Consider the following 27,311-nt stretch of genomic DNA (forward strand, 5'->3'; position numbering starts at 1 on the left):
GCAACTCAAGTTGCATTGCTGTTGGAAGATGGTATTATATTACAGTTAGGAAAGAAGTTAGATGGTTTAAACTCCTTTACCCAAAACGTTCAGGAGCCATCAAAATCAAGCACCTGGATTTTGAATTAAACAGAGAAACAGTTGGATAGAATTGGAGAAAAGGTTGGTGGTATAGTAATCAGAACTTTCCAAGTTTGAGATCTTCTTTTTCAGACAGATGAACACAGACTAATTTTATATAAAAAATTAAGAGAGATAAATTGCAAAGTGCAGTTGCAAAGTGCAACAGTGCCTGAGTGCTGACACAAATTCCTGTGCCTTCTGACAGATTTGCTGTGAGCTAGAAGAGTGTCAGAACCCTTGCCTAGAACTGGAGCCCTTTGACTGTGGCTGTGATGAGATCCTGGTGTACCAACAAGAGGACCCTTCAGTGACTTGTGATCAGGTAGTTCTCGTTGTCAAGGAAGTCATCAACAGGAGGTGTCCAGAGATGGTCTCCAACAGCCGGACGTCCTCAACAGAAGCCGTGGCAGGCAGTGCCCCCCTCTCCCAGGGGTCTTCTGGGATTATGGAATTGTATGGTTCTGACGTAGAGCCACAACCCAGCTCTGTGAATTTCATAGAGAACCCTCCAGATCTCAACGATTCTAACCAGGCTCAGGTGGATGCCAACGTAGACCTTGTTAGCCCAGACAGCGGACTGGCTACCATTAGGAGCAGCCGCTCATCCAAGGAGAGCTCTGTTTTCCTCAGTGATGACAGCCCCGTGGGAGAAGGTGCTGGGCCTCACCACACCCTCCTCCCAGGGCTTGACTCCTACAGCCCCATCCCTGAAGGGGCAGTCGCGGAGGAACATGCATGGTCTGGAGAACACGGTGAACACTTCGACCTCTTCAGTTTTGACCCAGCACCCATGGCTTCTGGCCAGTCCCAGCAATCTTCTCATTCTGCAGACTACTCCCCAGCGGATGACTTCTTCCCCAACAGCGACTTGTCAGAAGGACAGCTCCCCGCTGGGCCTGAAGGACTTGATGGCATGGGAACCAACATGTCTAATTATTCATCCACTTCACTTTTGTCAGGGGCTGGCAAAGATAGCCTTGTGGAATATGATGAGGAGTTTGTCCAGAGACGAGAAAGTCCCAGAGATAACTCTGAAAGAAATTTGAGCCTGACAGATTTTGTGGGAGATGAATCCCCTTCCCCAGAAAGGCTAAAAAATATTGGAAAGAGGATCCCACCAACACCAATGAATAGTTTAGTAGAAAGCTCGCCATCCACAGAAGAACCAGCCTCACTCTATACAGAAGATATGACCCAAAAAGCCACTGACACAGGTCACATGGGGCCACCTCAGACCCGTGCACGGTGCAGCAGCTGGTGGGGTGGTTTGGACATTGACTCCAAAAATATTGCAGATGCGTGGAGTTCCAGTGAACGGGAATCTGTTTTCCAGAGCCCTGAATCGTGGAAAGAGCATAAGCCAAGCTCCATTGATAGGAGAGCCTCAGATTCTGTGTTTCAGCCAAAGAGTCTCGAATTCACAAAGTCAGGTCCCTGGGAGTCTGAATTTGGTCAACCTGAACTGGGTAGCAATGATATTCAAGACCAAAATGAAGAAAGCGTGTCATTCCAGAACGTGCCCATGGAGAAGCCACCTTTGCCAAATACATCTCCCCAAGGAACAAACCACCTGATAGAAGACTTTGCTTCTTTGTGGCATTCTGGTCGTTCTCCCACAGCCATGCCCGAGCCCTGGGGAAATCCTACAGATGATGGTGAACCAGCAGCTGCGGCGCCATTCCCAGCCTGGAGTGCATTTGGTAAGGAAGATCATGCTGAAGCTTTAAAAAATACCTGGAATTTGCACCCAACAAGTGGCGAGACACCTTCTGTTAGGGACCCGAATGAGTGGGCCATGGCAAAAGGTGGATTTGTCTTTTCTTCTTCAGAACTACTGGACAATTCACCCAGTGAGATAAATAATGAAGCAGCTCCAGAAATCTGGGGCAAGAGGAACAGTGACTCCAGGGATCACATCTTTGCACCTGGAAATCCCAGTTCTGATCTGGATCATACATGGACTAATTCTAAGCCACCAAAAGAAGATCAGAATGGTTTAATGGATCCTAAAACTAGGGGCAAGGTATATGAAAAGGTAGATTCCTGGAACCTTTTTGAGGAGAGTATGAAGAAAGGAGGGTCAGATGTCCTAGCTCCTTGGGAAGATTCCTTCTTATCTTACAAATGCTCTGATTACAGTGCATCCAACCTAGGAGAAGATTCAGTGCCGTCCCCCTTAGATACCAATTACTCCACCTCAGACTCTTACACATCACCAACATGTGCTGGAGACGAAAAGGAAACTGAACACAAGCCATTTGTTAAAGAGGAAGGTTTTGAGTCAAAAGATGGTAACTCCATGGCAGAGGAGACTGACATTCCACCTCAGTCACTGCAACAGCCATCTCGAAATCGAATCAGTTCAGGTCCTGGGAACCTAGACACGTGGGCTTCACCTCATTCAGATAACAGTTCTGAAATAAATGCCACTCACGACCCAGATGAAAATGAACTCAAGACAGAGCACACAGATGGTAAGAGTGTCTCCATGGAGGATGACATGGGGGAAAGCAGCCAGTCCAGTTATGATGACCCCAGCATGATGCAACTGTACAATGAAACAAACCGACAACTCACACTTTTGCACAGCAGCACCAACTCCCGGCAGACAGCGCCTGACAATCTTGACTTGTGGAACAGAGTGATTTTGGAGGATACTCAGTCCACAGCAACGATCTCAGATATGGACAATGATTTGGACTGGGATGACTGCAGCGGGGGTGTGGCACTCCCCAGTGACGGTCAAACAGAAGGATACATGGCTGAAAGTACCGAGCCAGAAACCCGATTTACAGTGAGACAGCTGGAACCCTGGGGCTTGGAGTATCAGGAGGCAAATCAGGTAGATTGGGAGCTCCCTGCCTCTGATGAGCATACCAAGGACAGTGCTCCCAGTGGACATCACACACTGAATGAGAAAAGTGGGCAGCTAATTGCAAACAGTATTTGGGATTCTGTCATGAGTGATAAAGACATGTCATCGTTCATGTTACCAGGTTCCTCATATCTCACAGATTCAGAGCAAAGCGAATTGCCGCCTGAAATCCCCAGCCATTCAGCAAATGTTAAAGACACTCACTGCCCAGACGCACCAGCAGCCTCTGGAACCAGTGAGTCAGGGGCACTTATATCTCATCTTGACAACCAGGAGACAGAGAGGGAAACCCTGCAGAGTGTTGCAGCATCCTTGGTGACTAGGCTTGAGAATCCAGGGCATTTTGCACACTCAGATCCATGGAAAGGTCATAGCAATGGACAAAGTGAAAGTGAGAAGGAAGCCCAGGGAGCCACCAACAGGCAGCCCCTTGATGAAGAGGAGGTGATCGCCTCTGGTGTGGAGAGTGCCTCAGGGATTTCTGAAAAAGGGCAGAGTGACCAGGAACTGTCTTCTCTGATTGCATCTGAACATCAGGAAATCTGCGTTAAATCAGGCAAAATCAGCTCTCTTGCAGTCACTTTCAGTCCTCAAACCGAGGAACCAGAGGAAGTTTCCGAGTATGAGAAGGCGTCTTACAATCTAGACTCCTGTGATGTGCAAACAGGGATGTCTGCAGATAACCTGCAGCCAAAAGACACCTATGAACAGAACCTCATGAGTCAGAGAACTTCAGGTGAAACTACTGAGACTTCAGATGCGATGAATTTCACAAAATATGTATCTGTACCAGAAAAGAATCTTGAGAAAACTGAAGAATGTAACATTCTAGAGCCAGAGAATGTGGGTGGAGGGGGACCTCACAAAGTTCCCCGAAGCCTTGACTTTGGGGATGTTCCTGTAGACAGTGTCATGCATGTCAGCTGCACAAGTTCCGAGATAACCAAAAATCTTGACGTTAAGGGGACTGAAAATAGCCTTCCAGGAGCCAGTTCATCTGGAAATTTTGACAGAGATACTATTTCTAGTGAGTATACTCATTCAAGTGCATCAAGTCCTGAGTTAAATGATTCTTCAGTTGCACTGTCTTCCTGGGGCCAGCAGCCCAGTTCTGGGTATCAGGAAGAGAACCAAGGTAATTGGAGTGAACAGAATCACCAAGAATCTGAACTAATTACCACTGATGGCCAAGTAGAAATAGTTACCAAAATGAAGGATTTAGAGAAAAACAGAATAAATGAGTTTGAAAAGAGTTTTGATCGCAAAACTCCTACATTTTTAGAGATCTGGAATGACTCGATTGATGGTGATTCCTTGTCCTCTTTATCCAGTCCTGAAACAGGCAGATATTCTGAGCATTCAGGGACACATCAGGAAAGCAATCTCATCGCTAGCTACCAGGAGAAAAATGAACATGACATTTCTGCAACTGTGCAGCCAGAGGATGCCAGGGCCATTTCAACAAGCTCAGGTTCTGACGATGACAGTGTCAGTGGTGAAGAGTCAGTGGAGAAAGAGATCCAGGTGGCCAACTGCCACGTTGCTCAGGATGAATCCAGAGCTTGGGAGTCATTGAATGAATCTAATAAGTTCTTGGTCACAGCTGATCCTAAGTCTGAAAATATTTATGACTACCTAGGCAGCTCAGAGCCAGCAGAGAATGAGAGTAAGTCAAACCCATTCTGTGACAATCAGCAAAGCAGCCCTGATCACTGGAATTTCTCACCGTTAACGGAGACTGAAATACAGATTACAGCAGTGGAGAAGGAGATGAAATCTTCTCCGGAAACAGGGAAGACAGGAGATGTTGCATGGCAAATATCTCCCAAAGCTGAACCAAAGAACGAAGATAATTCTCAACTGGAAATGCTGGGCTTCTCAGCTGATAGCACTGAGTGGTGGAATGCCTCACCCCAGGAAGGGAGACTAATTGAGAGTACATTTGAAAGGGAGCTGTCTGATTCCAGTGATGTGTTGGAGATAAATTCTTCCGTATATCAAAATGCCAGTCCCTGGGGAGCACCAGTTCAGAATGATATTGAGCCCGTGGAAACACACTATACTAATCCTTTTAGTGACAACCATCAGTCACCCTTCCTGGAAGGTAATGGGAAGAACTCCCATGAGCAACTCTGGAACATTCAACCAAGGCAGCCAGACCCAGATGCTGACAAATTCAGCCAGCTTGTAATATTGGACCAAATCAAAGAAAAGGACTCAAGAGAGCAAACCTTTGTGTCTGCTGCTGGTGATGAGCTGACTCCTGAAACACTGACCCAAGAGCGGCATCAGGACGCCATGCTGTCAGTCTGCGATCAGCCAGATGCAGCCTTGACTCATGCAGAGGAAAATGGTTGTGTTACATCTAATGTTTCAACGAATGAAGGTCAAGAAACAAATCAGTGGGAACAAGAAAAATCACACCTGGGTGAGATGACACATTCAAGCATTGCCACAGAAAATGTTCCTGCTGTCAGTTCTGCCACCCAGCTGATAATGAAGCCAGGCTCTGAATGGGATGGCTCTGCCCCAAATGAGGACTCCCAAGGTACATTTGTGCCAGATATTTTACATGGCAACTTTCAAGAGAGTGGGCAGCTGGCCTCTGCCGCGCCTGACTTGTGGGTGGATGCTAAGAAGCCCTTCAGTTTGAAAGCAGATGGTGAGAATCCTGATATCCTGACACATTGCGACCATGACAGCAATTCTCAGGCTTCCAACAGCCCTGATATATGTCACGATTCTGAAGCGAAGCAAGACACTGAGAAGCACCTCGGTGCTTGCATGGGACCTGAAGTGGAATCCACTGAGCTTTGTCTCACTGAGCCAGAGATGGATAAAGAACCCATTCATGAGCCTGGACAGGAGTTTATCCCATCCAATGCAGAACTCGATTCTGAAAACGCAACTCCGCTGCCTCCAATTGGCAATCAGGTAGACATAAAGGGCTCCTCTCAGCCCGCCTCTCATAAAGGTTCACCTGAACCTTCTGAAATAAATAGTGATGACAATACAGATTTACAAGCATCAGAAAAAGGAGCCAGCCCAGATATGGCACCAATTTTGGAACCAGTTGATGGAAGAATCCCAAGGATTGAAAATGTGGCAACTAGCATTTTTGTAACTCACCAAGAGCCAACTCCGGAAGGCGACAGTTCTTGGTTATCAGACAGCTTTTCTCCTGAAAGTCAGTCTGGTGCAAGAGCTTTGTTTGATGGTGAGCCACGTTTATCCACAGAGAATCCTGCCATGGTTCCTGATGCTTTGCTAGCCTCAGACACTTGTCTGGATATAAGCGAAGCTGCCTTTGACCACAGTTTCAGCGATGCCTCAGGTCTCAACACATCCACGGGAACGATAGATGACATGAGTAAACTGACATTATCCGAAGGTCATCCCGAAACGCCAGTTGATGGGGACCTAGCGAAGCAAGATATCTGCTCATCCGAAGCCTCGTGGGGTGATTTTGAATACGATGTAATGGGCCAGAATATCGATGAAGATTTACTGAGAGAGCCTGAACACTTCCTGTATGGTGGTGACCCTCCTTTGGAGGAAGATTCTCTGAAGCAGTCGCTGGCACCATACACACCTCCCTTTGATTTATCCTATCTCACAGAACCTGCCCAGAGTGCTGAAACAATAGAGGAAGCTGGGTCTCCAGAGGATGAGTCTCTGGGATGCAGAGCAGCAGAGATAGTGCTTTCTGCACTTCCTGATCGAAGAAGTGAAGGAAACCAGGCTGAGACCAAAAACAGACTGCCTGGATCCCAGCTGGCTGTGCTGCATATTCATGAAGCCCCTGAGTCCATTTATTTGCCTGTAGGAGCAGGCACCAACATTTTGTCTCCATCAAGCATTGACTGGGAAGTAGAAACAGATAATTCTGATTTACCAGCAGGTGGAGACATAGGACCACCAAATGGTAAGAAACATCTCATTCTTCCACCTCCAAGAAACCACTGCGTTGATTAAACTAGTGCATATTTATAAGACACACTCTTCCTACCAATGGGGGTAGAGAGGGACTTAACTACATTTGCAAGAGTAAAAACTAATGCATATATGGTACCTATCCCTGACAGTGCACAAGAAAATCAAATGACTCTACAAAATAAAAATATTTTCTAACTGGACGCGGAGGCTCACGCCTGTAATCCCAGCACTTTGGGAAGCCAAGGAGGGTGGATCACCTGATGTCAGGTGTTCGAGACCAGCCTGGCCAGCATGGTGACACCCCATCTCTACTAAAAATACAAAAATTAGCTGGGTGTGGTGGCAGCCGCCTGTAGTCCCAGCTACTCGGGAGGCTGAGGCAGGAGAATAGCTTGAAACCAAGAGGTGGAGGTTGCAGTGAGCTGAAATCATACCATTGCACTCCAGCCTGGGTGCTGGAGCGGGACTCTGTCTCAAATAAATTAATAATATAAAAAATATAAACATTAAGTTACCTCTTTTAGATGATCATTTGCAAGGATAACAAATCGCACAATGTGTTCATTAAACCTTATTCTCCTCTTCTCACTTTCAACTTCCACTTCTAGGTGACAGCAAGGAAATATCAGAATTGGAAGAAGAAAAAGTAATTCCTACCAAAGACCCTGAGCAGATAAAATCAGAATACGAGGAAGGCAGATGTACAGAGAAGAATGAAGATCGTCATGCACTACACATGGATTACATACTTGTAAACCATGAAGAAAATTTACATTCAAAGCCAGAGGCCTGTGAAGAAAGAGAAAGCATAGCTGAATTAGAATTGTATGTAGGTTCCAAAGAAACAGGGCTGCAGGGAACTCAGTTAGCAAGCTTCCCAGACACATGTCAGCCTGCCTCCTTAAATGAAAGAAAAGGTATCTCTGCAGAGAAAATATCTTCTAAAGGCGATACGAGATCATCTTTTGAAAGCCCTGCACAAGACCAGAGTTGGATGTTCTTGGGCCATAGTGAGGTTGGTGATCTATCATCAGGGCCTGGGTGGTCTGGCAAGACTGTGGAGCCATTCTCTGAACTCAGCTTGGGCGAGGGTCCCCAGCTGCAGATTCTGCAAGAAATGAAGCCTCTAGAATCTTTAGCACTAGAGGAAGCCTCTGGTCCAGTCAGCCAATCACAGAAGAGTAAGAGCCGAGGCAGGGCTGGCCCGGATGCAGTTATGTTGCAGGCTGTCACCCATGACAATGAATGGGAAATGCTTTCACCACAGCCTGCTCAGAAAACCATGATCCCTGACACAGAAATGGAGGAGGAGACAGAGTTCCTTGAGCTCGGAACCAGGAAACCAAGACCACATGGGTAAGCAAAAAGCTAGATTTATTTATTTTTTCCTGAAAAGCAATTTATTTAGAAACCTGGGAAATGGTTAGAGGTTATGGAATATGAAGAATACCTGGATAATAGCAGCTTTGCTTATATTGAATGCAAGGCACACCATCAGTAAAAGCAGCTACTAGATAACTATTACCATAATGATGATTTATGTACATTTTCAGTCAAAAAGCCCCTTCAATTTTCATTCAGAGTCTTATACCTACCCCCCAACTGCCACCCCACCTACTTGAATACCTACATGACTCTTAAACAGGCAGTTGGGAATTACAAGGGAATGACACTAACGTTTAATCAGCACCTACTATGTGCGAGGCAGTTTGCATATATTATCTCATTTAATCCTAACATGCCAGTGGGGGGAATGGAAGGGATGGGGTTGAGTAGGGGGATTCAAGGCTCAGAAAGTTTCTATAACTTGCCTAGAATTAAGTAACCAGAGTGAACACTCTGGGATTCAAAGCTTGCCACCTCCAAAGCCTGTACTTTCTCAGTTGACACACCGCTTAGCATACAAAAATGTCATTTTCTGGTTTTATGTAAGCACCTAACTTATCACTGGAGACAGAGAGACTCCATAGCTGTCTCCAAATCTCAGTGTAAAACATTCATTCCCTAATTGGCAGAGAAATTGGCAAACTGTCACCAAATCAGTGATTCAGTCATTCATTCACTCATTCATTCATTCATTCATTCACCATGTGGTTTTTGAGAGCTTGCTCTGTGCCATGGTCCGGGTAGCCAGTAGGCATATATCAGGGAATAGGATGTCATCGCTGCCCTCAAGCTGCCATTCTCTGCTGAAACTGTTTAGCATTCTTCATTTCTCTTCATTTGTGTTTATGACGCCCTCCTGCTTCCAGGGACAAAAGAACAAATTGTGAAAAATAACTTAAGTAAAGGGGAAAGTCATGTTTCCTCCTTGAAATGTAACAGAGAAAAGATATCGGCCAGGCACGGTGGCTCACACCTGTAATCCCAACACCTTGGAACCCCAAGGTGAGTGGATCACTTGAGGTCAGGAGTTTGAGACCATCCTGGCCATCATGGTGAAACCCCGTCTCTACTAAAAATTCAAAAATTAGCCAGGAGTGGTGGCAGCACCTGTAATCCCAGTTACTTGGGAGGCTGAGACAGGAGAATCACTTGAACCTGGGAGGTGGAGGTTGCAGTGAGCCAAGATCGTGCCACTGCACTCCAGCCTGAGCGACAGAGCCAGACTCTGTCTCAAAAAAAAAAAAAAAAAAAGGGAGAAAAGATATCTTTTTTTTTTTTCTACTCAGCGTGGGAATATAAAGGACTATACATACCACGTACCCACAGTGAGTCAAAGAATCTGGATTCCAGCCTGGCTCTACCATGACTGATTATACATTTTAGGATTAGTCCCAGGCTTAGGTTTTCTCATCTGTAAAATTAGTGAGTTGGGCTGAAAAATCTCAAGCCTTCGTGCAGTATTAAATTCTGGGAACTTAATTTGTGTGGAAACAGAATGTGTCCAGGAGAGCTTTGGCATTCACAAATTACATTTCTTGATGAAAGGAACAAGGACAATGGAAAGAATAGCTGGGGTATGTTGAGGGTTAGCAAAGTGCAGAAGGGGTTAAAAGCTCTACCATATTCCAGGGCAGCTTCATAAATCCAGACGTTGTCAGCTGGCCTAATCCTTCTTTCTTCCTGTCAAGCTATTTTCTTCCAGAGAGACCTCAGATCCGTTATCAGAAAGCGAGTAGCAGATGGATCCCAGCAGCCCTGCTGGCATTGTTATAGATTGAGCTCAGAACTCAGGCAGCCATGAGTTGGCTAAGCTATTGTTTTGCTTCTTGTCTGCATTTTGCACACGCCCCTAAGATCCAACAGATGACAGTCGGTGTTCAGTTGTGCCACCAGTACCTTTTCTTTCAACACGATTTCTTTGCTCATCCCTTTCCGCTCAGCTTTCGTAGTACTGAAACTTTTCTCACAATGGGGATGGGGCAGATTTTCCCTCCGGCATGTGTATTATCTTTTGCATAAATAATTTACTGTGAATGTGTAAGTCTCCCTCTGTGCTAGATTTTCGGAGAAGAAAGAGTTGTCTAAAACAGTGGTTCTCTAAGTGGGGTCCTAAGAACGGCAGCATCAGTATCACCTGAGTGCTTGTTAGAAATGCAAACTATTGGCCCCAACTCAGACCTGCGGAATCAGAAACTCTGGGGGTGAGGCCCAGTCAGCTGAGCTTCAGCAGCTCCTGGTGCCCTCCAAAGCTTGAGAACCACTGGTTTAAAACATACTGTCAGTCGTCTAGCAGTTTACAATTTCATTAAAGAGTTAGACATAAGTAAAAAGGTAGATAGCAGTATAATATTTAAGTCAAGCTAGTCAAAGCTCAGTGTCAGTTTAAGTATAAAATAGGTACCAACTATGGGCATTTAGCTGTGGACCAGGTGCTGAATACTGTCTGTGCACTGTTTCGCTTTACAACGGCAACCTTTGCAAGACACGAATTACACAAGTGAGGAAATAAGAGGAGAGACGTCTGTTTCAGGCACCTTTATGGAGCAGGCGGCAGGAATCGCTTATTCTCTGTCGGACACAGGAGACAGAGTGCCCAGGGCCCATGATACTTTAAGGAGCCCATGAGAATATTTTCTTTTATAATCAGAAGAAAAAATTATTGTACTTTCACGTGGATTACATTTTGTCTTTATACCAACAACGTTATAAAATAAATTTTTAAAAAATGTTTTAATGACAGAAGGGGCTTATGAGGGCAGAAGTGCCTAGGGCCCATGAAGTCGTACTGCAGCTCTGAGAGGTACATTTAAAACAGTCACTAAAGGAAAGGTCATACTTTGGGAAGGCGAAGAAGAGGGTAAGAAGCTAGCTGAGTGAACTGGGATGAGTACTATGAAGGAAGTCATGGAGACAGGAAGGTCATCACAGAAGCAAAACAACGAGATAGCTGTGGTTTCCCAAACAAAAACCTGGAAATATCTCTGATGCTTAATCTGATCCTAGAACAGAAGATCCAAAATCAAGACCATTCTGCAAAAAAGAAAATTAAGAAAGGCTCTTCTTAAATAGAGATAGGTTCATAGTATGTGCAATACGACTCACCAGCTGTAAATCAGCTTCTTCCCTCCCCTCCTCAGCCTCAGCCTCTCTCAGCTCCCAAACTGTTTTGAGAGCTGCAAGCCACATTTTCAAAGTCTGAGAAAGCATGAGAAAAATGCCTTTTCTCCTCATATGCCACCTACTGACTCTTGTTAACAAAAGTTGTTACTAGGACTGAAAGATAGCCTCTCTCCCTTGAGATCTGCAGCACTGCTTCACGTTCCCTAGGATCAGTCTTTTCAGAATCCTTTGCCAACACCTTGGTCATCCTCCAGCTGTAGACCTGTCCAACAGAGGATCAAATACCAGTTCCCGAAGACAGTGATGGGTGTGCCTGATCTTTCCTGCATAGTCACAAAGAATATTTGCAGGAGAATCTGTAGCACACAGACCTTTCTTAAAGGAAGAAACACTTAGCTGTTTATTTTAAAGAAAGCATGGTTGGAAGAATGATGTGCGAAGAAGGGGGTAAGCTGGTTACATGTTAGAGTTTTTTAGAAAAACAGAATAGGAGATATCTGTCTTTATATCTCCATCTTGCTATCTAGCTACTGAGAGAATTTTAAGGAATTGGCTCATGTGATTATGGGGGCTGGCAAGTCTGAAGTCTGTAGGGCAAGCTGGCAGCCTGGAAACTCAACCAAGAGTCAGCATTGCCTTCGTGAATGTGAGTTCTGCAGGGCTGCAGGCTGGACACGCAGGCAGGTTTCTGGGCTGCAGTCTTCAGGAGAATTCCTTCTTCTTCAGAAAACGTGAGACTTTGCTATTAAGACCTTCATCTGATTGGATGAAGGCTCCTCACATTATGGAGGGTAATTTGCTTTACTCAAAGTCTGCTGACTTCAATGTTAATCACATCTAAAAAAATACTTTTACAACAACATCTAAACTGGTGTCTGACCAAATCACTAGGTACCATAGCCTAGCCAAGTCAAAACGTAAACATTAACTCTCACAGGTTATAGCAAAAAATCTGATCTATATGTTAAACAAGGATTAAGTCATTAAAATTTTAAAAGTCACTATCTGAATTATATGAAAATGTGACAATCAATATACAAATATATTGGCTTTCCATAGATATGAGCAAAGAAATAATATGCAAGGGAATAAAAGAAAATCATTTCCAAGAAGACTGAGAAAACGGATGATACTCAACTGATGAATCTTTGGGAGATGCAGGCAGCTGTGGGGTATGGAGGATGGGGACGAGGGGAGGAGAGGAGAGGAAATCGTTGTCTCGTGTACTTTTGAAACAGTGTTTAGACATAACCTGACCCTCGTATTTGTGGAGCTGTATCTTGTTTCCAAGCTCTGTGAGGTGAGGTATTCAGTATTCCCTGAAATAAAGATGACCTTCAGACACAGTGTGTTTGGTTCTATGGTGATCTGTCTGCATCCTTTCTTTTTAAATTTGTAATTTTTCACCTTTTTTTCCCATCTGATAACACTATAGAAAAGAATTTATCTTTCTGCTTGTGAGTGACACCATGAGATCTTTTTGTTTTTCGTGAAATCAGGCTTTTTCTGTCTATGACTTACAGTTGGGGAGTTAGTACACTGGGTCTTTTATCCACGTGAATGTTGAAAATCAGAAATAGATTTAAAAATCAGTTGACTCTTTCTCTCACTGTTGGGTAACGGGAACTCTGAGAAGCATCAGGCCAACCAAGCGTACCCCACTTCTGAACATTTGCCGTTTCTCAGAGATGGGTTGATGCTCTCTGAACTCCAGTGCGCCCTTGCTTATTCACCATTTTTGGGCTTTGCCCTGTACCAAACCTGGAAGAACAAACTTAGCACTGACTCTGTGCTCATTTATTTTTGTAATTATATTTGATCCGTTGGTGCGGTGTGTTGTTGAGTTGGTGGTGATAAGTATCATTAAAAGTCCTTTGCTGGGCGCAGTGGCTCATGCCTGTAATCTCAACACTTTGGGAGGCCAAGGCGGGTGGATCACCTGAGGTCACGAATTTGAGACCAGCCTAGCCAATACAGCAAAACCCCATCTCTACTAAAATACAAAAATTAGTTGGGCATGGTGGCACACCCCTGTAATCCCAGCTACTCGGGAGGCTGAGGCAGGAGAATCGCTTGAACCCAGGAGGCGGAGGTTGCAGTGAGCCGAGATCGCGCCACTTCACTCCAGCCTGGCTGAAAGACCAAAACTTTGTCTTTAAAAAAAAAAAAAAAAAAGTCCTTTACATTTGCAATTTAATTCAGGACTTAGTCTCTTTCCTTCATTTCCTTCTTTTCTCTCTTGTTTTCTCTCTCTTTCATGCCCTCCACCCACTTCTACATTTCTGGCCAGCCCTACCCAGAGCAGACTTTCCATAGTAAGTGGTTGCAGACTGACAAATACATTATTTTCTTTGGTCCACCCAAATGACACTTGACATAGACAGGGCAAGTGTTCCTATCCTCATTTCCCAGCCAGATGAGCAAACTCACTTAACACATGAACTGCTTAATGTCATCCAGAAATGAGAAAGTGGTGAGGTTAGACCTAAATTTAAGTCTTCTCTGTCTAGCCCAGTGCTTGTCAATGAAACACAGCTGCTCAAACAAGCATTTCTTTTGAGCTGCTTCTATAGGTTGATGTTTTCATTCCTATTCTCCCGTTGTCCCACTGAAAGGCACATAAAGTGCAATAGGAGATATTTTGAGACGGACTGAGCCAGAATCCATGCCTGACTCCTCAGACAGTCTTGTGACCTACTGGGCTTTTTTGATGCCTGAGTAAATATTTGCTCCCACAGTGGATCTGTGAGTGCTGGTGCTGTGTCAGTGGGCTGCTCCCCATCTGTGGTGTATGGGACCAACTGGAGTGGTTGGAGGCCAAAAGGAAGGGAGAGCATCAAAGCCCCTCAATGTTAATTTACGTTTTCCAAATATTTATACGTGTGGTATTTTGTGGTGAGGGATTTTACAGCCAGAGAGAGCCACGAATGCCAAGATGAGGTGGTGCAACTCCGTTTCCCTGTGGGAGGAACGCCCACAAAGGAGTTCATTTGTCTTGTATTGGCTTCTAGTTTGAGGAAAAACCCAAGGTGCTTCTCTGGCTGGAACCTTGAAACATCACAACTAGTGGCATTGCTTACTTTAGGGGAAAAAAAATTCTTTCTGAAAATTGCTGGTATTTGAGGAAGATGAGAAGCCATGACTTTCGAAAGCAGGGTGTATTTGTGTATCGGGGCACAGCAGGAAAGCGATGACATATTCAAATTAGGAAGATTTGAGAGATTTAATAAAGAGCGTATTTACGAAGATGGAGGCAAAGCATGAGGAACTCACAAGGAATGGTGCAGTAGCCCAGGAATAGGAGCAGCACGGCTGTTATTCTTCCTAGACCCCAGGAGTGGGGAGACAGAGTGATGATCAGAACCCAGAAAGACAATTTTAGGTAGAAAGGGCCGCCCTGAAAGGCATAGTGACCTAGTGTGAGGGACATGGCCAGCGGCAGGCACTCCCACCTCTTCCCCCCTCATCTCCCACCAGGGGTCCTCATTGGTCAAAACCTAGTGGAGGCCCAGCGAGGTGCCTCCTGCCTATAATCCCAGCACTTTAGGAGGCCGAGGCAGGCAGATCACTTGAGGTCAGGAGTTAAGAGACCAGCCTGGCCAACATGGAGAAACCCCGTCTCTACTAAAAATACAAAAATTAGCTGGGCGTGGTGGCGGGCACCTGTAGTCCCAGCTACTCGGGTGACTGAGGCATGAGAATGACTTGAACCTGGGTGGTGGAGGTTGCAGTGAGCCAAGATCATGTCATTGCACTCCACCCTGGGTAACAAAACAAACAAACAAAAAACTCAGTGGAAGTCGGAGGGTAAGGTAGGCTTGGGGCAGAAAGCAGGATGGAAAAAGTGGGAGAGTGGAGCTGACGAAGCAAACAGAAGCTGTTCAGCACAGCCAGCCTCATTGGAGATTGGTGGACCTCAGCCTCTGAAAACTGTCCTGAGATGTTCATGGGCATGATTAGTTAACTTTCTCCAGCACATTGGAGGATCGGTTTCCAAGATCTATGTGAGAGTTCTTTAGGAACAAAGGCTATCAAAAAGTCAGCGCAGGATTGGGTAACCCTTTGTGAAAGTCCAAGCTGCCGGTTCTGAACCAGCAGGGAATACTTGCCGATGTCGGAGACATTTTGGTTGTCACAACTGGGGTGGGTGCTCCTGTCATCTAATGGGCAGAGGCCAGGGATGCTGTTGCATATCCTACAGTGCACAGGAGTGCCCCCCGCCACACAGGGTTATCAAGCCCCAAATGTCAATACTGCCAGTGGGAGAACTCTGCTCCATCTCTCTGCCTTATTTTATTGCTACTACTTTTTTTCCATCTGAAAAGATCTTATATTTACTTCTTTATTTAATTGATTCTGTTGCATCTGTCTCCACCTATGAGAATATAACCTCCAAGAAAGCAGAAGTTTGGTTTGTCTTGTTCATCATGGTACCCCTGTTGCTTAGAACAGCACCTGCCACAAGTTAGACACCCCATAAATATGCCTGATTGAATGAACAGAAAAGAAAGGGAAGTTTGCTCAACGCAATTTGCTTTTAATGACACTGTGATAATTTCTGGTGTGTGTTGCTTCTTTTCCCGAGGGAGATGTGCTAGTTTTAGTTTAGAAGGAATATGCATCTTTCTTTTCTCAAATTACCAAATCCATCTTTTTCTGTCTTTTGTAATTTGAGGCCATAGTTACCCATTTTCAGTGTTCCCGTGCCTTCCTTGTTCATTACAGTTCCTCCAAGATTCTTCAGCCTTTCAGTTGTCTTAGCGTTTTGTTATTCACTTCACTTATCGTCATGGGGAGAAAATAGGTGTGTCTGTTCAATTTTTCTTCTTGGTCATCTGTTGCCTATACCATGGGTATTATAATCTCTTCACCTTGAAATAACTTTTCCTGGCTGGGCAAGGTGGCTCATGCCTGTAATCCCAGCACTTTGCAAGGCTGAGTTGGGCAGATCACCTGAGATCAGGAGTTCAAGACCAGCCTGACCAACATGGTGAAATCCCATCTCTACTAAAAATACAAAAAATAGCCAGCCGTGGTGGCACACACCTGTAATCCCAGCTACTAGGGAGGCTGAGGCAGGAGAATCACTTGAACCTGGGAGGCAGAGGCTGCAGTGAGCCGAGATTGTGCCACTGCACTTCAGCCTGGGTGAACGAGCGAGACCATCTCAAGTAATAATAATAATCATAATAATAACATTTTTATTAGAGAGGAACATTGTTTTATTTAATTAGTCATCTGTTATACCATCAACTCAAGCAGCTGTTGACAATATGTAATTTTCAGAGACTTTTATTTTTATTTTTTAAATTTCCATTTATTAAATAATAATTTTAAAGTATTAATTAGGCTCTCAGAGAATAACTAAAACTCCACTGGAGAATTTGACATCTATTCGCCCTTTCCTTCAGCATAATAGAATGCTCTTTACTGCAATTAAGCAGTAATTCTTATTTGAAAAAAATTTTTAACTGCCTTTGTATAATGAATAAAATAATACATTTCCTCAAATACCCAGCATACTCGGAATTAGGACTGTTTTGCTCTGGCACAATCTGCAAGAACATCTTGCAAGACAAAAGGGAGTAGTATTGGTGATAAGCTATGTCTCACAGTTCCATTTAATGAAGTATTACTTAAAATGTTTTTAAGGTATCTGTAATTGGCCTGATGACAATAACTTAATCACCATTCCTGGCCAACTGCTGACTTCCAAAACAGATATTATTATTTAAAACAGAATTAGGCTAGATGTGGTGACTAACACCTGTAATCCCAGCGTTTTGGGAGGCCAAGGTGAGAGGATCACCTGAGGCCAGGAGCTTGAAGCCAGACTGGTCAATATGGTGAAACCCTGTCTCTACTAAAAACACAAAAAATAGCCGGGCAAGGTGACACATGCCTATCATCCCAGCTACTCAGAAAGCTGAGGCTGGAGAATCATTTGAATGTGGGAGGTGGAGGTTGCAGTGAGCCGAGATCACACCACTGCACTCCAGCCTGGGCGAGCCTGGGCGACAGAGCTAGGCTCCGTCTCAAAACAAAACAAAACAAAACAAATAAAACAGAATTGGTTACAGTGTTTGTTCTGTAGCCTTCAGCTGCTGCCTTTCCCAAATAGGGAAGGAAGCCCCTTCTAACGAGCCAGCACTTCATCAAGACAAGATCCCCATTTTCAGCCTTCGCCCTGGGCAGAAATTCCCAAGATACGCCCAGCTCCAAAGTTACTTTTTCTCCCCTAATGATTTGAGAAATTCACCCATGATTTTGCTGAACTTCTGCCAGCCAGTGACCCTGCAAAGTGATACCTTCCTGTGGGCCCCACCTCCGTCTCCTCCATAGCTGAAAGATATATGGCACGTGAGATATTATTTCATAACTATTCATTATTATGAAGAATTTGGTTGACTTTTAGTTTAAAGATATAAAATTTGCACCTTCCTCTTCTACTCCCTTCTTTACATAAAAATAAGAGCTAAGACTGGGTGCAGTGGCTCACCCCTGTAATCCAGCACTTTGGGAGGCCAAGGAAGGTGGATCACCTGAGGTCAGGAGTTCGAGACCATCCTGGCCAACATGGTGAAACTCCATCTGCACTAAAAATACAAAAATTAGCTGGGCATGGTGGTGGGTGCCTGTAGTTCCAGCTACTTGGGAGCCTGAAGCAGGAGAATTGATTAAACCTGGGAGGCGTAGGTTACAGTGAGCCGAAATCACGCCATTGTACTCCAGCCTGAGTGACAGAGCGAGACTCCGTTTCAAAAAAAAAAAAGAGTAAGAATAGGAGCTAACATCTCTCCACCCCACCTCCCATCGAAAAAGAAAAAGATTATGTAACATCGGATTTCTAGTTATTTCCCAAATTAACATTTTGCTAGAAGTCTTTGGTTTATCTGATAATATGTATTTTTTGAACATCATACAAATAAACACATGCCTTTCTATTTTATAAACATTTCTTTAATACTTTATATGCCTTAACTGTGTCAATATATCTGCTGGTATTTTTAGAATTAATAATGGTAGTAGCTAACATGTACTGTGAGGTTATTTTAACCCAGACTCTCTACATAGGTTATTTTACCTTTCTTCGGGGGTCAGGGGAGACAGAGTCTCACTCTGTCACCCAGGCTGGAGTGTGGAGTGCAGTGACACGATTTCTGTTTCCTGCAACCTCCACTCCTGGGTTCAAGATTCTCCTGCCTCAGCCTTCTGAGTAGCTGAGACTACAGGCACATACTACTATGCCTGGCTATCTTACCATTTTTAAGGAACATTATGATTACTATCCATTCTGTGAATGAGCAGTCTTAAGGCTCCATGAGGTTTAGTAATGTCCACACTTGCTAATAAGTGGTGGAAATCAGATTTGAACTCGGCCTTGTGACTACAGGGTCCACAGGTTAACCTACACACCCCTTTGTCTCCTAGTCGCTGAAGTTGTACTGATCTTAGACAAGCATCTTAACTTTCTCTAGGACCTTCAGCTGGACTTCCTTATGAATCCTGCTATGTTTCCACGGTTCATTTTATTATGATTTTAGCCATCGTTCATTCAATGAAAATAATTACATTGCTGTCATATAGGGATGTGCTGTGAAACTACAGAATTTTTTTTTTGAGAAGTTTCAGGAGAACTAAATTCCTTACAACTTGTGCTTTGAGCCCATTCACATCCAGTCTCACTCAGGAGCAGGAGTAGCAGCAGTTTTCCTCCACTGACGTACAAATTAAAGGGCATTTTTGACTCCACAGCATGGGCGAAAGGGTATCATATATTTCCAAATGAAACCAGCACAGCCCCAGCTCTATCCCCTAGCTAGAGCGACTGCACGGGGAGATCTGGGAGGCAGGTGATCATCCTTATTTAGATGTGCCAGAGATCATGTGACCAGAAAATGGAGGCGAATCTGTATTTCCAGTTAACTGCTCAGAAGAGAGATGCTGAAGAGCTGTAGCCGTGCATGCTTCTCACCCTCCTGTTAGAAAGCCTTCTCTCATCCTCAGAAGGTAGGTGGGTCCTGGTGCAGCTTTTAGGAGATCGGTACAGAAAGGACAGAATGAGATGGGGAGTGTTGTTCTCAAAGACTAATCTCTTGCTGCTGGGAAGTTGGCGGGGGGAGAGGGGAGGGGGATGAGAGGATGCCGAATTCTGCCCAGCCCCTTGCAACTGACAGCTGCCAGCTGCGTTTTATTCCGTATCCACTCATCCTGGAAAGGCTGTGGTCTTTATGCTATCCCCGCCCCTTTCTTGGCGATCAGGTAATCAGGAAACAGACTTTGCACAGGTATAATCATTTTGTTTTCTTTTATATCTATGATGAAAATGAAGAGAGAAAAATAAAAGGAAGTAACAGATTTGAAACTGTTTGAGACTATTGCCTAATGAGAAATAAAATATCTATTTGGATTATTTGACAAGCAGGACAGCCCTAGTAGAGAGGCGTTTTTTTTTTTTTATGTTATTCCTAATTGCTATTGAAGCTAGCGCATCTGTTTTTCTAAATCATCTTGTAACCTTTACGTCTTACCTGAGTTTTAAGATGCAGAAATAGGTCATCCTCAAACATGGGCTTATGTTGTTCCCTTTGTCTTTTCAAAATCAAGAAAGAATACTCTACTGAAGGGATATCAGTATTTCACTGAGAGACTAAGTTATGTGAGGAAGTAAAAAAATTACCACCTGGTCAATTTCAACCAGGAATACACAGGTTATTAAATTTCTGTGTGGTAACTAGAAAACAAAGCTAGACTCTCACCTAGCAGAAGTGATTTAAAGTGTGACTCTGCCTGAGATCAGGGTACTGGCCATGTGGATGAAAGGGAAAGGGGGCATAATCTCCATCCACTGTCCCCTCTTTGATGTGAACTGTTGACATGGTTTGATCTTATGTAAGCTGCTATGTGAGTGCAGCTTCCGGGACCACTTCCAGCCAGATGGCTGCCCTGTGCCCCTCCTGTAGAGAAAATGGGAGTGGCTCCTGTGTGAATCTATTCCAAAATCTTCATCTGATGAAAGTTTTCTTAGAATCATAACTGATAATATGCATGGAATGTAAAATCTGGAATAATTAGATTACAATGCCTGGCAATCAAAAAAATGACCCATGGAATTTCTCTTAATTGCTAAGAGAAACTTCTTATCTGGGAGGTAAAACAAAACAAAACAGCTTTTATGGAAATGTCTCTCTGGGCAAATTAGACATTTTTAGGGTACTGAAAGCTCAGCACTCTAAAGTGGTTTGGACCTTGTTCCCCAACTCAGAAGAACAAGATGAGGTTACTGTCATTGGAAATCAGCAGCACGTAAATATCCCTTTAGCTTTGTAAGCCAAGTTATCCTTTATGTCCTAAATAAGGTTTAATGCCTCATAGATGCTTGAGGATGGTGAGCCAATTCTCCTTCCTATTAACAAGAAGTCAAATTAACTTTTTTCCCAATGGTTAGTGCTCTCTTTGGTACATCCCAGTGAACTTCTATTTACATTCCGTTTGGTTTCTCAATCTTGAGTGGCTTTGTACTCCTGGGAAGATTTATCTCTTCAATAAGAGATCACAGTACTTTCTTGATTTTTTAACTTCACACTTTCCAGCTCCACAGAAGACAAGGTGTAGGGTTTGCACATAGGTTCGAGTACTCGATATAGGTTACAGTGCAAAAGTTTAGGTTTGTCTATGGCAAATAAAAGCTGATTTTTTTCCTACCTAACTAGTCTGGAATTACTTGCCTTGTGTTTGCTGTATCAGGATTTTGCAGGCAGAGGCTTTACATGAACCAAGTTCCTGCCCAAGTAGTATTTGTATTTGGGATGGTTTCTCAATTCTTTACCAAACCAAGTTAAGGGTAATTGGTAGTTGAGGGAAGGAAGAAGGGGTGAGAAGGGGCAGAAGGAAAAGTAGAGGACAGATTCTGTCCCCGGTATCTTGTCTGCCAGGTTTACAAAGAACATGGCTCCTTCTGGATTAATACTGGCAGGAATCATCAGGGGCTTGTGGAGAGGTACATCACTATGTTGCTCAGGCTAGTCTGAAACTGCTGGCCCCATAGGAGGGGTATTGGAGAAGAAGCAGGAGTAGATGCCCTTCAGCTGAACACTCTTTTCCTTAGAGAGCTGTTGCCAGAGTTGGCTCTGTCTTGTTCTGATACGTGCCTATTTGCCTGTTACTTTGATAGTTGTTTGATTCCTTATATTGTTCTTGAATCCTAAAGTTCAACTGCTAAAGTAATAGAAGCTGAACTAAATTTTAGAATTCATTTGGATTCACTTCTTGAATTTACAGGCAGAAAATGAGTTCTAGTTAGAGTGAGTGATTGTCTTAAGATCACCCAGTCAGTGTCTATGCTGGGATCAGAATTCAGGGGTCTTAGCTCTGGACCTTGTGCTACTTCCTGTCAGCTCAGGGCCTTTGAGGAAAAAAAAAATCTTGATGCGGTATCTCATGGCTGTAATCCCAGCACTTTGGAGGGCTCAGGCAGGAAGATCACTTTGAGACCAGCCTGAGCAACATAGTGAGACCCTGTCTCTACAGAAAATTTAAATATTAGCTGAATGTGGTGGCATGCACCTGTAGTTCCAGCTGCTTGGGAGACTGAGGCAGGAGGATGCCTTGAGCCCAGGAGGTTAAGGCTGCAGTGAGCTATGATCATGCCATTGCACTCCAGCCTGGGTGACAGAGCAAGAATCTGTCTCAAAAAAGAAAAGAAATCTAGTTCATGCATTAGCGTTTTCTCATGGCTTAAAAAAAACCCCTACCACTCTTCTATTTTTAGGATAAGGTGGCATTTCCTAATTCATCTACAACCCTTAGACTCGTATGCATTTGGGGAAAATGAAACATCTCTACTGTCAGAACGTGAGTGTTTATTATTAACAGGATGCTATCCCTAAGAACTGCATATGATACAAAGGTAACTAAGGTGCAGTCTCCTCACTCTAGTGTGGGGAGGAGAGAGTAAAACAAATGGCTGTGAAGGACAGGATGAAATCAATTCCATAAGAAATTATACAACGGTGGCACTCTGGATGCTTAAAGGTGAGAAAGTGTTGCTTCATTTTCTTTGTTGTAGAGTGCCTAGTACAGGATTCATGCCTGAGGAAGATTCAATAGGTTGGGAGAAGGAACATTTCAGTGGAGGGAATATAATAAACCCAGCTATGGAGTCAGGAGAGGTATCAGTTGGAGTTGGGAGACTTAAGAGAATCTCATTTTGCCTGAAGGGTAGAGCAGTTGGAGAAGCTAAGGATGGATTATTCTAAGTGGTTAAGAGCCCCCAAGGCTGCAACAAGGAAGTCTGTATTCAATGGTTTCTGTTGGCAATGGAAAGCTGATGTTTCTTGAGCTGGGTATGGTGATTGCAATAGACTGGCAATGATGCAAGAGACATACGAGGGCAGATGGGAAGTGGCAATCCACCGGAGACATAATCAAGGCTGGAACTGTTCCTGGGATGGAAAGAAGGGAGGTAGTTTCAGAACTGCAGACACAGAAGAAAGCTAGAGGGCATGAAAATTGAGGAAGATGAGAACCTACTGGGGAGTTGCCCGCAGAAGAATTGGCAAGCCCTGTGAAAGGTCATCATTTCATTCTTTGTGTCTGAGAACCTGCAGCCTTGGTGAGTTACTTGATATAAGTTCATATAAGCAAGGCAAAGAAAGCACAAAACTCTCTCCTCAATGGAACAAGACAGAGCCTACTTGGGCAGCAACACTAGCTGCAAGTGAAAAACCACATCTGATTCATCAGCCTTAGGTCATGGTTCTGGTGCTGGACCGCGGTCTCTATGACTACACTTTCTTTGTTGCCAAGAGGGCAGGTCTGCAGACCTCTGTATCTACTGAGGTGTACCTATTGGGACGGGGTGTGAAGAGGATGGTGGTGTTTTCCTCTGGTCAGGCTCTTACCTCCTGGGCAGTGGCTATAGAAGGAGAACACCCAGTTTCAGGGCAGGAGTGAGGGCAAATGCTGTCTGTGACAAGCTGCAAGGAGATTCTGACTCATAGGTTGCAAGAACAGAATGAGTCTTGATTGTAGGCTTAGGAACTGAGGAGAAAGTGGGAAGAAAAAGAACAGGAGAGCTCAGATATAATCTATCCTCATTGCCTCCCTGGCTTACCAACAGGCCAGATACCACCTTTTATTGGAGGCTTCTAGATTGCTCTACTCTCCCCCCGCATCTGGAGGAGCTGCTGCTGCCTCTGAAATTCGTGTAGGACTCTCATGGCTTTTAGCCCCTCCTGTGCTGTTTTGTGTGAACCTGTATGTGTCTTTTCCTCTTTATCCTCCTAGATTTTAAATTCTCTGAGAGCAGAATGTGTCTCTGATCCGTTCTTTTTGTAATACAGCCTCCCTGCACGCTAGCACTTTCCATATGACTCTAGGACTCAAATGTTTGTTGAACTCCTACCGGAATGAATAGCCTGAGAAACAAACAGTATCAGAAAGAAGCCACAACTGTCAAAGCTTGTGGCGATCTGCTTTGGAAACCCTAGGCAGATGACCAGAATAATCTTGATATGGTTTTACCTGGAGAGAGAGAGCATTCAATATCCCTTCCAATCCAAAAACTGAACACCAAACACATGCTTTCAATATTGCCTGGAAAAGCAGGATTTAGTGCTGCCCAAACCCAAGATGAAAGTCCCATTCATAAAGCCACCATTGCCCACCGATGTTGTCCCTTAACAATTATAGTCTTCTACATCCAGTTCCCAGAAATATCCAGGAAAGGTTGATGAAATTGGATGTTCTAAAAATAGTTCTTCCTAAAATAAAATAGGAGTGAAACCAACATAGTGTGATCCCAAGAGAGCAGCTGAGCATGAGGTAGGTAAGGAGGACAGGTAAAATGGAGATGAAAGGAGCGCTAGAGACTATTCATCTGTAGAAAGGTCAGTAGTGATCATTGAAGGAAAGCAAGTATGGGATGGAGTTGAGCCTCATTCCTGGGCTGGTCATGGGGAAGTTTTCCGGGTACATTAGACTAAGTTCAGATGTAATCAAGGCTCATGGCTGGGCTGGACGCATTGGCTCATGCCTGTAGTCCTGACACTTTGGGAGGCTGAGGTGGGAGGATCACTTGAGGCCAGGAGTTTGAGCCCAGGCTGGGCCACACAGTGAGACCCCATCTCTATGAAAAAATTGCAGAAAATGCCTTAGCCAGTTGTGGTGGCACACACCTGTAGTCCCAGTTACTCAGGAGGCCAAGATGGGAGAATCTCTTGAGGCCAGGAGTTTGAGACCAGCCTAGGCAACATAGTGAGACACTGTCTCCTACAAAAAAAAAAAAATTATTTAAACTTAGCTGGGTGTGGTGGCACACACCTGTGGTCCCATCTACCCTGGAGCCAAAGCGGGAGGATCTCTTGAGTCCGGAAGTTCAAGACCAGCCTGGGCAACACAGTGAGACCCTGACTCTACCAAAAAAATTTTTTAAACAGCCAGGCATGGTCATGGATGCCTGTGGTTCCAACTACTTGGAGACTGTGGTGGGAGGATCACTTGAGCCTGGGAATTCAAGGCTGCAGTGAGCCGTGTTCATGCCACTGCGCTCCTGCCTGGGTGACAGAGCGAGACCCTGTCTCAAAAAAATAAAAATAAAAATAAAAAACCTCCTGTCTTTGCAATAAAGGCAGAGATTGGATTTCCTATAATGAATGTCTCACCAAGTTTTTTATGTACTTGCCACTAGCTGGATATAGCTGTTATTGAGCTGTTATGTTTATTTTCCAGTCCCTTCATCTATCAGCAGGGACCTGGTAAACCAAAAATGTGAGTGATGTAGAGAGAGAGTTATAGAATCTCATGTAATACTATAACTCTGTGAATAACAATTGTTTAAAAGCATAAGCACATTTTCTTCCCTGAATGTCTGTCTACATTTATGCAATGAAGACATAGAAATGAAAAAGAGATGGTTAAATGAATCAGTTCTCCCCAAGAGGTTGGCAGAGCCGTATGATTACTGAACGTATCCCTCAGGAGGGTATGAAATTAATCAAGTCTTGTAATTAGCTTCATAGAATGTGATTATATTGTTCAGCAGGATACATGTAAGTAAGCGGGATGGCCTCTTTCTCCCAGTGTTGAGGGGCCTAACTTAGGTTTCTCTCTCTCCCTGGAGATCTGTCAGGCAGCCATAGAAGGGCTTTCTAGCAGAGAAGATGAGTGAAAGGACTGATATACTCCTTCCAGAGTCAAGAGTCTCCTCCTTGACACTGGATATGCCGGTGAAGATCTGATACTTTATTGGTTTGCTAGGGCTGCTATAACAAAGTACCAAAGACAAGGTGGCTTAAACGGTAGACATTTATTTTCTCACAGTTGTGGAAGTCTGAGATCAAGATATTGCTAGGATTGGTTTCTTCTGAGGCCTCTATCTCCTTAGCTTGCATATGACTGTCTTCTCCCCATGTCTTCTGGTCTTCCGTCTGTGTGTGTTTGTGTCCACATTTCCTCTTGCTATAAGGATGCCAGTCATATTGGACTATGGTCCACCCAAATGACCTCATTTTCACTTAATTACCTCTGCAAAAACCCCATTTCCAAACACACACCTTGAGGTACTAAGGGTTAAGACTTCAACATAAGATTCTTGGGGGATGCAATTCCTCCCATAATAAATACCTTAGGAATGTGACAGCATATGTGCCAGGATTTCCTGATGGTCCTGTGAATGGTGACAGACCTCCAACCCCATAAAACATTTATTGTACTTCACTGATGAGTCTCTGCATCCCTTCAGAGGATCCATGACCTCCTAGGAGACTCACAGTGAATATAGAAGGCTAAGTGTAACTCAGCATCTTCTAATAATAATAATAATAGTAATATTAGAAGTAATCATATAATAGAACTGTTGCCAAGCACTTTACTCATTATCTCTTTGAAATCTCTCCTCTCATTCCCATTTTGCAGATGAGGAAACTAAGTCTTAAGAGAAGTCAATAACTTTAGCACAGTGACATGGTTAATAAGAAACAGAAGTGGCCGGGCGCAGTGGCTCACGCCTGTTATCCCAGCACTTTGGGAGGCTGAGGAGGGTGGATCACTTGAGGTCAGGAGTTCAGGATCAGCCTAACCAACATGGTGAAACCGTGTCTCTACTAAAAGTAGAAAAATTAGCCCGGCGTGGTGGTGCAGGCCTGTAATCCCAGCTACTCAGGAGGCTGACGCAGAAGAACTGCTCAAACCCAGGAGGTGGAAGTTGCGGTGAGCTGAGATTGTGCCACTGTACTCCAGCCTGGGCGACAGAGCAAGACTTCATCTCAAAAATAAATAAATAAATAAATAAATAAATAAGAGGCAGAAGTGGAGTGAGTCCCATTGACGCCACCAGGGTAGATCGCCTTCCTGTTTGTGAGCGTTGTTTTTCTTAAACTGGTGTGAAAGGCTAAGGAGAAATTTCTTGCAGGTGGATGTGTATGAAGGGACCTGAAGAAGTCCAGCAGCTTTACGGTGGATATCTAAGGAAGTCCAGATTCCCCAAAGAGCATTGAAACCCTAAGTGTGATCTGGAATTTTCCCACTGCCAAGAGGTCGCTAATTTAGATCTGTTAGACCCCAACCATTGAAAGTGGAGGAAATGAGACTCAGGCAGGAAGGGAGCACCGGGGCTCTGGAGCTGCTCTGGGGATGAGTCTGCAGCCGACTCCTCCTCCTCTCCCCGCTCCCTTTGACTTGTCTCTGAGAAACCGTCCTGGGAGACAAGCTAGCAGGCCAGACAAACTCAAGCAGTTTTTTTAAAACGTAGCCTCTGACTCATAGATGTAGAGTAGAATGGTGGTTGCCAGAGGCTGGGGAGGGGATGAGGGAAAGGAGAGTGGTTGATCAAAGGGTACAAAATTTCAGTTAGATCTGAAAAATAAACTTT

The 27,311-nt window shown here is 44.3% G+C and overlaps 1 protein-coding gene across 15 annotated transcripts in view; it reads left to right on the top strand.

Moving 5' to 3' along the window:
* The window catches only part of PRUNE2 (prune homolog 2 with BCH domain), a 297,981-nt gene that overhangs the window by 204,325 nt on the left and 66,345 nt on the right, over window positions 1–27,311 (top strand). For 14 of the 15 annotated variants that reach the window (XM_037998511.2, XM_073021511.1, XM_073021506.1 and 11 more), the window contains 2 exons: window positions 329–6,923; window positions 7,543–8,290. In XM_037998511.2, the coding sequence (XP_037854439.2) occupies window positions 329–6,923; window positions 7,543–8,290 (7,343 nt within the window). Of the gene's footprint in view, window positions 1–328; window positions 6,924–7,542; window positions 8,291–19,616; window positions 19,729–27,311 lie in introns of those variants that run through there. The other variant, XM_073021514.1, reaches the window with a different exon arrangement.

Source organism: Chlorocebus sabaeus, chromosome 12 (assembly GCF_047675955.1).
Source record: "Chlorocebus sabaeus isolate Y175 chromosome 12, mChlSab1.0.hap1, whole genome shotgun sequence".
Lineage (NCBI taxonomy): Eukaryota > Metazoa > Chordata > Mammalia > Primates > Cercopithecidae > Chlorocebus > Chlorocebus sabaeus.